At 41.9% G+C, this 9,940-nt stretch overlaps 1 protein-coding gene across 1 annotated transcript; it reads left to right on the top strand.

Annotated features, from left to right (window-relative positions):
• The first annotated feature begins 1,304 nt into the window (after positions 1-1,304).
• Positions 1,305-9,940, top strand: GGCT (gamma-glutamylcyclotransferase). Its single transcript, XM_047695728.1, has 4 exons — positions 1,305-1,560; positions 5,907-6,052; positions 7,314-7,449; positions 9,120-9,940. Exons 1-4 carry the CDS (start codon positions 1,420-1,422, stop codon positions 9,261-9,263), a joined length of 567 nt encoding a protein of 188 aa, XP_047551684.1. The 5' UTR covers positions 1,305-1,419; the 3' UTR covers positions 9,264-9,940.

Below are 9,940 nucleotides of genomic sequence, written 5' to 3'. Positions count from 1 at the left end.
GGCTCAGTTGGTTAAGCAGCTGCCTTCAGCTCGGGTCATGATCCCGGTATCCTGGGATCGAGTCCCACATCGGGCTCCTTGCTTGGCAGGGAGCCTGCTTCTCCCTCTGCCTGCCACTCTGTCTGCCTGTGCTCACTCTCGCTCCTCTCTCTCTGACAAATAAATAAAAATAAATAAAATCTTAAAAAAAATTGTTTTTTATATATGGTTTACTCTTTTGGTGGGACTTTTATGTTTGACATTTTCAGTCAATTGCAGTCATTATTTTTGGTACTCAAATTGTTCTAAATTTGGCCAGTGGTCATTTCTTCAAGCTGGTTCCCATGTTCTTTTGAAAGGACCTCGTTTTCCTTGGATACTTCCAGACTTTACTGCCACAAGATGTTCCAAGCGCTCCTAGTCATTACCAGCTTCTAACCTGGCATAAACCATTTCTCCAAGGAGCCCTGGAACCTTTTAGTGGAGAATGATATTTGGAGATCAAAATCTAGGTGCCAGGGATAACCACTCCCCTGAGTTCAAATTAATATTTTCATTTCAAAGTTAACAGTATAAGGTTTTATTTCTTGTTTCTATATTTTCATATCTTATTTTACATTGGAGTTTTTGTACCTATTAACATTAACAAAATTATTCTTTAAACACTTAAACCAGCCCTATGAGATAGGGGATCATAAGTTATATGACTGTGATCATAATTTATGTTAAAATCGCTATTTTACAAGGAGGAAAGCGATGAGAGGTGCCCGAGCTTACGTGGCCAGTAAATGGCTGCGTCCGGGTTTGAAGCCAGCACGCTACTTCCATCCGGAGAGTCCCAGTCATTTCTCAGGGTCGTCACCGAGGTGATCAGGGCTGAGGGTGAGAGAACCAGCATGAGGAGGGAATTGGCCCGTCGTGACCGACCGACTGCTTCAAACCGGGAGGGCAGGGCGGGGGCGCGCTCCCTAATGAGCACGAAACACCTGGGAACCACACATGCACCACCCGAAGATGAGAAAACCTGGTTAGGACCCACGCGGCGCAACCCCCAAAACGAACCCACTGGTCCTGACCCGCCTCCTATGCGTAGCGCCCGCCCACCCTTCAATCATACGGAGCCTTGAGCATGGGGGCGGGACAACAGAGGAGCATGGCCAATGAGGAATCGGGTCCCGGTCGCCTCACGACTGAGTATTTCCGAGTCCTAACTGGAGAGCGAAGAGGAGGTGGCGGGCTTGGCCAATCATAAGGGGAGACTCAACATTTGGGACCGGCAGCCAATCAGAAGACTGGTCGCAGCCGACTCGCTCGGCCCACACTTCCCGCCTTTCCGCTAACTCCAGAGACACCAGCTCGTCAGCCACCGGAGTTCGGACGGTCGCAGTCTTCTCAGAGTCGTACGGCCGACCGCGGGGCCGCGCGGGTGTCGGGTGGAACATGGCGAACTCGGGCTGTGAGGACCTCCGAGGCCAGGAGGCGGAGAGTTTTCTGTACTTCGCCTACGGTAGCAATCTGCTGACCGAGCGGATCCACCTCCGAAACCCGTCGGCCGCGTTCTGCTGCGTGGCCCGCCTGCAGGTCAGTGCTGCCCGCGCGCGGCCCCTGCAGCGGCGGGTCCACCCTGCGGACATGGGGACAGGATTTCGAGAAGTCGCTTTCTCGGGGCCGGGAATGCGCCTCTTGCTGATAGGAGCACGTCCGGACTGTCTTCTCTGTCTGGCTTCTGCCCTCCTGGTCAAGCCCGCCCGGCAGCTGTGCGCCCCCGGGCCGCCCTGAGCCCCTTGCGGACTTTCCCCGGGAGGCTCGTTCTGCCCAGACCTGGCCACCGCTCTTGCCCACCGACTTAGAAGGGAATCCGTTGCTCTCTCCTCCCTATCACACCTTCGCTGCAAGGCTTGTCAGCTGGAGTTCTGAAACTCCGTTCACCTGTTTTTCGCTCCTGATGGGAGAAGTCCTGAAAGCCGGCACCGTGTCGGAATCATAGTAAGGGCCGAGCTCAGTTAAGTCAGACCACTGGATGAACCATAACCCGCCTTGGTAAAAGTCATTGCTCTTCAGGGGCGCCTGGCTGGCTCGGTCGGAGGACCTTGTGATCTTTGGTCTCAGGCCCCTGAGTTCGAGCCACACCTTGGGTATAGAGATTACTTAAATAAATTAAAACTCCAAAGTAATTGCTCTTCGGTACAATCCATTCATTCATTCCTTTGGTAGATTTTTTTCCCTTGTAGGTACAGAAGTGATAGAGTTAAGTGGGCTGCCTTGAGGACCTGTCCGGGTCTATAGAAGGGACACCCCCCAAAATGATGTAGAAAACCTTTTGACATTGCTGAATTAGACAGACGTGGTCTCTGCTGTCCTTATCAGGTTCTTAGTTGCAAGCAACAGAAAGTGGCTGATTTAAGCAGGAAATGAATGTGTTGAAAGGCTGTTAGAGGACTCACAGAATGACCACAGAACTGATAAACAGAGGCATAAGGGTGCCTGGCTGAGTCAGTGGGTGGAGCATCTCAGGGTTGTGAGTTCAAGCCCCACTTTGGATGTGGAGCCTACTTCAAAAATAAAACAAAAACCAGGCAGGCATAAAGGGAAGTACAGCAACCACAGCAGCTAATATCACAGACAGAACCAGCCTAGGAGGCCACTGGGGCATCACTGCTGAACTTGGTAAATATGGACACTAAGTTGTGCATTACTGCCCCTGCCTTCTCTGGACCTTGCCTGCTACTGTCAGTACACCCCTGCAGTTCCTGAAACCAGGATGTAGCCACCACCTACGGGGTGGAGTTTCTGCTGTTCTTGGGCACTAGCTTCTAATTCAGAGTCCCAGGTGGGTGTCCTGGTTGGCTAACTCTTGGCCACATGCCCATGCCCTGACTGCAAGCAAAGCTGGGAGAACCAACTGCTGGCATTTGAAGCCTCAGAAATGGGAGTTGGGGTCTAGCACTTTCTACCCCCAGACTCCTAAGGTAGGGAATTGCCCAAATGTGGAAAAGAAGTTCAGATGCTTATAGTTGGGACAAGTGGAAGAGCTATCAAGCAAATGGTAACTGAGTTTCAGATACGGTGAGTTTAAAAAGGAGACATGTTGTACCTTCCTCTCAGTTTTGCTGTGACCCTAAAACTGCTCTAAAAAAAAGTGAGGTCTTGGGGTGCCTGGGTGGCTTGGTTGTTAACTGTCTGCCTTTGGCCCAGGTCATTCTCCCAGGATCCTGGGATCGAGCATCATGGCGGGCTTCCTGCTCAGCGGGGGGGGGCCTGCTTCTCCCTCTCCCACTCCCCCTGCTTGTGCATGCTCACTGTCTCTCTCTCTCTCTCTGTCAGGTAAATAAATAAAATCTTAAAAAAAAAAAAAAAAGTGAAGTCTTTACCCCCAAAAAAGAGGAGATCTACAAGGTACTATGGGAATGTATGATTTGGGGTCCCGACTTAAGAGCTTAGTAAAGCTCTTCCTGAAAATAATGACTTTTAAGCTGAGACCTGAATGATTGGGCAGGGGGAGACAAAGAAAAGAGAAGGAGCAGCATGTACAAATGACCTCAGGAAAGAAGCTGGACCATCCAGCTGCTGTGGCTGGAGTTTAGTGTTGAGGAGGATATAGCTTGGCAACTAAAGAGGTAGTGAAGGACTGTATGCTACTGGACCACAGAAGCCAAAAAAGACTGGTCTTTATCTTGAGAGCAATGAAAAGATCCATTGCAGAATTTAAGCAAATGAAAAATTAGATTTACAACTTTGAAAGCTCATTCCGGTTGCTATGGAAAATGGGTTGGAAGGGAAGACAACAGTGGATGTGGGGAGCCCAGTTAGAAAGATTTTGTAGTCATCCATGCTAAAGATAATGGCACCTTGAAATGGAGTGGTAGCAGTGGAGGGTAGACGGGTTGGTATTTAGGAAATAATAAGGTTAGGCCTTGGTAACTGCTTGTGAAGGGAGGATGAGATAACAGGGGTGACTAAGGTTTTTGGTGCAATAAGGTAGATGATAGTGATATTTGTAAAGAGAAGAGGAGAATCAGTTTTGGAGGGAAAATCAAGCTTAGCTTAAACATACTGAGTTCGGATGCTTGTTACACATCCAAGTGAGCAGAAAAACATTAATGAGCATTTATTAAGTACTCACTGTGTGGTAGGTCCTGTTCTAAGCACTTTTGAAGTTTAGAAGAGAGATCTGGGTTGGATTAAAAGATGATTGGAATATTGGATGGTATTTGAAGTCATCGGAGGGGATAGATTGTCTTGAGCAAATTGCTGATGAACAAGAAAAGGGGCCTGAACTAAGCAACTCTACCATTTAAGCACCAGGTACGGTGGAGGAGTTATCAAAGGGAATTGAGATTAGGGGACAATCTGAAAGTCAGGAGGCAGATCAAGACAGGGTGGTTAACTATGTCAGAAGTAGGTGAAAAGTGGAACAAGAGGAGGAATGAAAATTGTCTGTTGGATTTAGTAGTAGACAACCAGTACCTCATGTGGTTGTGACTTTTTAATCAGCTCTCATGATGTCCTGCCAGGGCTACATGCTCCTAGAATATCCAGTATACCAGTTGAAAATACTGGTCACTCAGACCAACCTTTTTCCTGAAATGTCTGACATTTGAAGAAAATAAAAGTGACAGGGATAAAATATAAACCTTAGATTTAGTATCTAGTCCAACCTTTTTTATTTTATTATTAAGGAAACTAAGCTCTAGAAAGATGGAAAGAAATTTTCTATACCAAATGGCCAAGTAAGGGTTTTTCATCTTCCCCAGGATTCTCTCCTCTGATTACCCATCTCTATAGGGAAAAGCTAAGCTAGAAATCTGGCTCCGTTACTTATTCATTGAGAGACCTTAGACAAGTTGCTTAATCTTTATAAGCCACAGTTTTTCTTGTTATCAAATGGGTATAATAAAGTTGTTGACAGGATAAAAATGAAAGTCCACATAAAGCTCATAGTGCAGTTATAGAACCTAGTCATGTACTAGTGTTAGCTGCTCTTATATTTATTATAGATATAATAGTATAATTCATGAATGTTAGATTAACATTAGTAAGTTTAAAAACCACCCTCAAATGGTGCCTCCTTGGGGCACCTGGGTGGCTCAGCGGGTTAAAGCCTCTGCCTTTGGCTCAGGTCATTATCCTGGCGGTCCTGGGATCAAGCCCTGCACAGGGCTCTCTGCTCAGCAGGGAGCCTGCTTCCTCTGCCTCTCTGCCTACTTGTGATCTCTGTCAAATAAATAAAATCTTAAAAAAACAAAAAAAAAAAGATCGTGGCTCCTTGAGGGCAAACATGGTGATATATGCCAGTAGGATACTCTTTACATACATAAAAGTAGATTAGGAGTGCCTAGGTGGCTCAGACGTTAAGAATCTGCCTTCGGCTCATGGGCTCAGGTCATGATCCCAGGACCCTGGGATTGAGCCTGGCATTGGGCTCCTTGCTCAACAAGAAGCCTGCTTTTCCCTCTCCCACTCCCCCTGCTTGTGTTCCCTCTCTCACTGACTCTCTGTCAAATAAAATAAAATCTTAAAAAAAAAAAAGTAGGTCATAACCCCTATGTAGCTACCCAGCTTCAACAATTATGTGTATATACTGTGGTTGCCTCTAAGTTAAAATCCATGTGTGTGTAGGTAGACTGCAAAGCAATTTTTAAAAATGAAAATACTTATATTAAGGCATTGGGATTACAGGCTTTTTTAAAACCTGTTTATGGATGCATATTATATATTCAATATACATTTCAATTTAAAAATATGAAAAAATATAGTCCTTGAGATCTGGGTCGTTGTTTATCTTTGTATTTTTTACAGCTTATTCAGAGAAGGAACTCAAAGTTTATGTCTTAACTGCATGGAGTTCAAGGTAAATTTTTTTATTTTGAAGAGGGAAATTTTGGTTCAAGTAGATATTGATCGTATTATTTTGGTTTCCTTTGTAGGATTATAAGCTTGACTTTGGCAATTCCCAAGGCAAAACAAGTGAAACTTGGCATGGAGGTATAGCCACCATTTTTCAAAGTCCTGACGATGAAGTATGGGGAGTAGTATGGAAAATGAACAAAAGCAATTTGAGTTCTCTGGATAAGTAGGTGGCTTCTAATTACAAGTTAAACAATAACTGATTCAGAAAGTGGATCATATTCAAAGATGTGTATATATACGTCTTTCAAAACCATATACTATATTCTTTACACTTCAGAGTTAACATAAAAAGTGTAATGTGCATATCCTGAGGAAAAAAAAAAACCTAGGGGTACCTGACTGGCTCAGTCTGTAGAGCATGCAAATCTTGATCTCAGGGTTGTGAGTTCAAGCCCCACACTGGGCATAGAGCCTACATTAAAAAAAAAAAAAAAAAAAAAAAATCCTAGCAGGGTCCTATATTCCAGTTGAGATTTGGGAGATGTTTATAATCTCTTCTTTTTGTTCTTTTTTTTTTTTAATTAATTAATTAATTTACTTGGCAGAGCTGGGGAGACAGTGAGAGAGGAAATACAAGCAGGGGTAGTGGGAGAGGGAGAAGCAGGCTTCCCACTGAGCAGGGAGCCCAATGCAGGGCTCGAGCCCAGGACCCTGGGATCATGACCTGAGCCAAAGGCAGATGCTTAACAATTGAGCCACCCAGGTGCCCCTATAATCTCTCCTGTAAAAAAAGGAGTCTTTATTTTTGCTCTATTTTTTTTTATTTAAAAAATCTTTGTAGTTTCATATTGTGAAGAGGCATGAAGATGTTTGAAATTGTTGCAACTTTCTGTTGGTTTCAAAAGCAGTTCAACTTTTATTAGAGTCAGTTTTTAGAAAATAATTCTTTAAGGCAGCAGTTGAAAAACTAATAATTTATAAAAACTTTGACAACATATTAGAAATATCTTGATACTTTTTTTTAACAGAACTCTCAAGATCTGTGTAGCAGAGCATGTATATAAAGAAAGTTGGCAGAAAAAAGTAGGGCTTGAGAAGAACACATTATCTGATATGTCCCTGGTGAATGAGAGTGAGCCGTTCTCTCTATCTCCGGGTGGATATTCTCTTGTTGTCAAAACACACAGTTTTTTGTAGCCTAGAGAGCAATGTTGAGGGGCACAAAGATTGAAATAACTATATTCAAGCATGGGTTTAAATAGGATAAATACTGAGATCTATTAGAAGTATACAAATAATACTAAATCCGAGGCTTTCCAATTGAAATGCTAAGTATACTTTTGACGTGGTAGTATTTATAATGTGTTCTACCATATCCCAGAATACATAGGGGGCAAGTACATCCATATATTGTTAAATTTTTAGCCCAGTAAACTAACTTGACTAAGTCAAATATGTTTAAAATTTGGCTGTTCTGGTTTCAGGCAAGAAGGGGTTAATAGTGGAACATATGTCCCAATAGAAGTTAATGTTTATACTCAAGAAGGAAAAGAAATAACCTGTCGAAGTTATCAGATGAAAAATTATGAGAGTGCTCCCCCATCCCCCCAGTATAAAAAGGTAAGCAACTTACAAACACTATTGGCAGTTCCTTTTTAATTTTCACTGAGCTAAACTAAAAAATACCTTGTTTTAAAAAGAATTAGTGTGCATTAAATTCTACATGAACACTTCAGTCTTTTTTGCCTGCCCTACCCCTTGAACACTTCACTTTAATCAAAGTGTTTATTTTTAGTGGATTTATTTCTATATAGGTTTTTGTAATCATTTTTTCTCCACAAGAGAGTATTTCATAACACTAAGATTCATTTTTATGGGGGAGAAATATATTTCCTATTGCTGAAATGCTTTCCGTCCCTAGAGAGAGGGAAGAGAGTCATGCTGTCTTTCAAAGTCAGAGATACCACTCCCACAAGCATAGGAAAAGGATGTGGGATAGAAACCCCAACATCCCTTTTTAGAATCCAAATTTAGGTACTTTGGAAGGCCTAATTAGGACATGGCACGTGGAGTGGATGACCCAGTTCCTGGGCCAAATTTGGAATTTTCTAGTATTGAGCCGAGAGGAATTAGCCTGGTATGGGTCTGGGAAGCACCACTGAGCACAGCTGCCATGTATTACCTCATTTCCCATCAGAGGTAGAGTAGACTCCCAGGTTAAACTAAAACTTCTCTCTATAAACTTTACAGTTTTTTTAAAGAATGGTGTTTTTTTCTTACTAGATCATGCCAGTTCTCCACAATAAGTTTTTGTCTTACTATAAAAAAATTTTAAATTAGAATGACCAGAATAAAAAACACAAGAAATAACAAATGTTAGCGAGGATGTGGAGGAAAAGGAGACCTGATGTGATGCTGGTGGGAATGCAAGCTGGTGCAGCCACTGTGGAAAACAGTGTGGAGGAGCCTCAAAAAATTAAAAAAGGAGCTACCCTATAATGCAATAATCGCACTACTGGGTATTTACCCAAAGAAAACGAACACATTAATTTGAAAAGATGTATGCATCCGTATGTTTACTGCAGCATTATATACAACAGCTAAGATATGGAAGCAGCCTAAGTGTCCATCCATAGTTGTGGCTAAATAAGATGTGGTGTGAGGGTATTTATATACATATACATACATAAAATGGAATATTATTCAGCCATAAAAAGAGAATGAGATCTTGCTATTGACAGCAACATGGATGGACCTAGAAGGTATCATGGTAAGTGAAATAAATCAGAAAGGCAAATACCATATGATTTCATTCATATGTGGAATCTATGAACAAATAAATGAACAGACAAAAAATGCTTGACTCTTAAATACAGAGAAAAACTGGTGGTTATCAGAGGGAAGGTGAGTGGGAGGGATGAAATAGGTGAAGGAGATTAAGACCACACTTACCATGATGAACACTGAGTAATGTAAAGAATTGTTAAATCATTATATTGTACACCTAAAACTAATATAACACTGTTAATTATACTACAGTTTTTAAAAATATTTTAAACCATATTATTGAATAAAATTGATACTCCATGAGAATGTATCATGTGGATTTGAAGACTGCACGTTCATGCTCACCATGAGAGGAATGGCTGTCTCTATTTTGTTCTATAATTGTTTATTCTAGAGTTATCTGAAAGCTAACAGGTCATGCTTTGATACTGCACATAAAATTGTGGTATACTAATTATGTTCCTAATTAAAAGGTGTTTTTTGTTTATTTTAACCATTTTTAGGTCATTTGCCTGGGTGCAAAAGAAAATGGTTTGCCACTGGAGTATCAGAAGAAGTTAAATGCAATAGAACCAAATGACTACAAAGGAGAAGTCTCAGAAGAAATTGAAGACATTATCAAAAAGGGAGAAACAAAAGCTCATTAGGACATAATATTTTAGATGGAAATACAGATACTCTCTGTATGTGCTAATATATTTTTAACATTTAGAAAAGAGATCTGAGGTATCTCTATGTTTAATATATTTTCAACAGTGCTCTGAAGGGATATCTTACTTAGGTGACTCCTTGTTTTCAGACTAAAAAGAAACGAGATTAGAAATTAGATAATTGAGGGGCCTAGGTGGCTCAGTTAAGCGTCTATCTTCTGCTCAGGTCATGATCCCAGGGTCCTGGGATGGAGCCCCACATTGGGCTCCCTGCTCAATGGAAAGCCTCCTTCTCCCTCTGCCTGCTGCTCTGCCTACTTGTGCACGCTCGCTCTCTCTCTGTATCAAATAAATAAATAAAATCTTAATTAAAAAGAAAAGATAATTGAAAAAGAGGGCATGAGGCACTAGAATGCATGACAAATGGATGAGGATATTCCTTCCGTGGGCACTTAAGGTTATTTTCAGGAGTGGAGTGTATTCTTGTTCTGTGACAAAGGAGAGATTTGCAACTTAATGATCGTGCTGGTGAATTGCTCTGCTTTGGGATTTTTTTTTAATCAGCATAAGAGCAAGCAAACTGCAAAGACCGTTGATAATAATTTTTTAAATTTAAAAATGGCATACTGTTCTTAGAGAAATAAATGTATTTGTGGTTTAACCTATATTCCCTA

Source organism: Lutra lutra, chromosome 11 (assembly GCF_902655055.1).
Source record: "Lutra lutra chromosome 11, mLutLut1.2, whole genome shotgun sequence".
NCBI lineage: Eukaryota > Metazoa > Chordata > Mammalia > Carnivora > Mustelidae > Lutra > Lutra lutra.
Note: the sequence above shows the minus strand (reverse complement) of the source record. Positions and strands in the feature narration are given on the sequence as shown.

Coding starts and splice junctions, on each gene's coding strand:
- GGCT (XM_047695728.1), top strand. CDS start 1,420: ATGGCGAACTCGGGCTGTGAGGACCTCCGAGGCCAGGAGGCGGAGAGT. Junction 1,561..5,906: donor GCTGCGTGGCCCGCCTGCAG/GTCAGTGCTGCC, acceptor TTTCCTTTGTAG/GATTATAAGCTTGACTTTGG. Junction 7,450..9,119: donor CATCCCCCCAGTATAAAAAG/GTAAGCAACTTA, acceptor AACCATTTTTAG/GTCATTTGCCTGGGTGCAAA.